The 3,061-nt window shown below is 36.5% G+C and overlaps 1 protein-coding gene across 1 annotated transcript; it reads right to left on the bottom strand.

The window, feature by feature from the left end:
* Positions 1 to 270: 270 nt before the first annotated feature.
* On the bottom strand, positions 271 to 2,737 carry NEUROD6 (neuronal differentiation 6). The gene is made up of 2 exons (XM_082257972.1): positions 2,423 to 2,737; positions 271 to 1,639 (listed from the first exon to the last, which is right to left on the bottom strand). Exon 2 carries the CDS (start codon positions 1,616 to 1,618, stop codon positions 605 to 607), a length of 1,014 nt encoding a protein of 337 aa, XP_082114098.1. The 5' UTR covers positions 1,619 to 1,639; positions 2,423 to 2,737; the 3' UTR covers positions 271 to 604.
* Positions 2,738 to 3,061: the final 324 nt, after the last annotated feature.

The raw sequence follows: 3,061 nt of genomic DNA, 5'->3' as shown, positions 1-3,061 counted from the left end.
TAGATTTTTGTTGAAGCTAGTAATAGCAGTTTTGACACCATTTGTTATTATATTTCAACTGATGAACTTTTCGTGTTCAGTCTCAACTTTGCTATTCTGAGATTAATGAGCTTCAATTGTGTATTGTTATGCAGTCACTAATCTGTTCATTTTAGATGAGGCCTTCAAGGCATTTCATTGCAATTGCTTACAGGCCCCTCTGGCAGAAAACAGTTTATTATGTGATTGCTTTAAATTGTCTGTGTGCAATCAAGATAGACATTGGAATAGTAATAGTGTACATTTCTTTATTTTTACACATAACGTCAACAGAGTTTCTTTTTAACAAATGAACATAAAATATCCTTTTAGTGCATGAATTAAACACAGTCTTCAAGTAAAATGCTAAAATGAAATCATAAGGTAAAATATAGCATCGGATCTGGCTTTTACAGATGGGTTAAAAAACAAACAAGCAAGACCACAGAAGTTTAAAACACACTTTCGGGACTGCGGTGATACCTTAATCAAGCCGTGTCAATTACTGTGTGAACAAGCATCTGCTTTATCTTAATTAGAAGGGGGGAGGGAGGTGATTGACCACTGTTTATATTCATTTTCCTCATTAATTATGAAAAACTGCATTTAATTCATCTTGCATGGCGAGAGACTGGCTGCGCAGATGGAAGTCATAAGGGAAGTGGCTGTCTGTAGGCAACTTGAACATAGAGCTCTGCCCGAGGGGACCCCTGCCTGGCACTGCACAGTAATGCATGCCATAATTGTAATTTTTCCCATAGTCCAAGGCCTCTTCTTGCTTCAGGGAAAATATCCCATTATAGTTCATAGAGGGAGGGCTTAAGGGACCTTCAAACTGAGGGCTGGTGCACTCAGGAGAAGTACTTTCATAAAAGGATTCATAAGCACTACAGTAATTGTAAGGTTTTCCTGTCTTATAACTTTCAAGACTCCCATGGCCAGGTGGGGTACTAATCTCAGGACTGTGATAAGGAGGGTAAATAGAGCTGTAGGGAGATCTTCCATGATGCACTGAGTCTCCACTCTGACCCATGAGAAAACTTCTGGCATTAAGCTGCAGGCACCCGGCCACCAAATTTGTGGTAGGCTGGGACAAACCTTTGCATAAATTTTGAACAAAGGTGAGAAGATCTGGCCTCTTCCCAATCCTGAGTATCTCAGACAGAGCCCAAATGTAGTTTTTAGCCAGCCTCAAAGTTTCTATTTTAGAAAGCTTTTGTGTCTTGGAATAGCAAGGTACAACTTTCCGTAAATTGTCCAATGCATCATTGAGCCCATGCATCCGACCCCTTTCTCTTGCATTAGCCTCAACTCGTCTTAGTTTAATCCTTTCAATCCTAACTTTGGTCATCTTTTTTTTCCTTGGCCCCCTCCTTCTTGGCAATCCATTTTCATCTTCTTCCTCCTTGTCCTCTTCCTCTTCTTCTTGCTCTGTTTCCTCTTCAGGGGACCTTTTGATATTTTTCCCATGGGACACTAGCTGTTTAGCGCAGCTTTCTGGTTTCTTTGCTGCTTTTTGATCCTCACTTTCCCGTGCATATTTTTTACAAAGCTGCGATTCCGTCATCACAACAGATTCATCAAAAGGAAGCGTTAACATTGCTGCTTAGAATAAAATCCCCTGAAATGACAAAACCATATGTAGCTATATTACTGATAAATAACCATCTGATAAAAGGCGCAATAATTGCTGTCAAAATTTTCACATAAAAAAACTATTATTAATAACAAGAACTTCAGAAACTGTGCTTAAAACAAGCATTGAGAAAATAAGTTTTCCAAAATTCTTTTGATAAAAAAAAGTCCAAAAGAAATTCAGTTCCCCCTATTGTTAACCTCTGCTAAGGAATTACCCTTTAAACAATATAAGTAAACATTGTGACATCTACTGATTGTTTTATTGTGTCTAAACGATCTGCCATGGTTATTGCATATAAAGTATTTTAGAATTGCAAATGTTAGATAGTGACAGAGATAAATAGTAGCTTTCATTTTGGGAATATCTTCAAAAATTATTTATTAACAAACCTTCACTATTTTACTGTGTGCAAGCATTTAAAACTAATGCTCCCTGAAATAAAAAGTAACATGTCATTTCCTTTATCTATGTCAAATGCCTATACAGTTATACAACAAGCATCAAATCAAACGAGAAAAAAATCATTCTATTATTACATTGCATTTAATAAAGCAGTCTTTTCATTAGAAAATTCTGCAGACATAGATCAAGTTTAAACATGCAAGCTATACTGTTGTCATTTGAAGGAGACATTATTGTCTTTTCAGTAAAGAACCATATGACTTGATAATGATAACCAGAATGACAATAAACAATCACAAACAATAGCTATAGTACCTTGTAACATAGCATGCAAGATAAATATGTTAAAGCTAAAAAAATTACCTCCAGACTTGTTTAAATTAGCAAGCAGTTTTCATTTTTTTTGTCTTCTAAATTAGTCCGAATGTCGCATCATCTCCAGAAGTCTAGATATGTGTGTATCTCATTGATCTCTAAAAAAGTGACATTGATGCCAACTGCCAGAGCTGGTACCCATGCCATCTGCTGGTGACGTCACAGGGCAGAGAACCACATGATGCATTCCCCAGGGACCTTCATTCTGCACTGATCATCTGGCATCCCTGTAAGTTGGTACCAGCATTCATGTATTAACACAGAAGGTTAGACTGATAAAAAAAAAAAAAAAATCTACACCAGCATTTCACATACAGGCGATGCAGTTCCATGAGAGTGACTCCTTTTTCCCAGGGAATCTTAAGGGACACATTAAATAGAAGGCAGTGATGCCAATGTTAAGTTCTCATCTCCAAATGACACAGCATGGAATGAGGTGAATGCATGCATCTGATGCTATGTCAGCTTGCTTACATTAAATTAACCCATTATGAACTCGTTCTGCTTAAATAAAAGGTAAATGTATAGGTTTCTTTGGGGTTTTTTTTTTTTTTAATATTTTTTTTTTATGTCTTATTTAAATATAACACTTCCTTTAAATGTGTAAAAAATCTGAATATAGTATAC

This window comes from Pelophylax lessonae (assembly GCF_965119305.1).
Source record: "Pelophylax lessonae genome assembly, chromosome: 5".
In the NCBI taxonomy this organism is placed as follows: Eukaryota; Metazoa; Chordata; class Amphibia; order Anura; family Ranidae; genus Pelophylax; species Pelophylax lessonae.
This window is presented reverse-complemented; position numbering and strand designations above follow the sequence as displayed.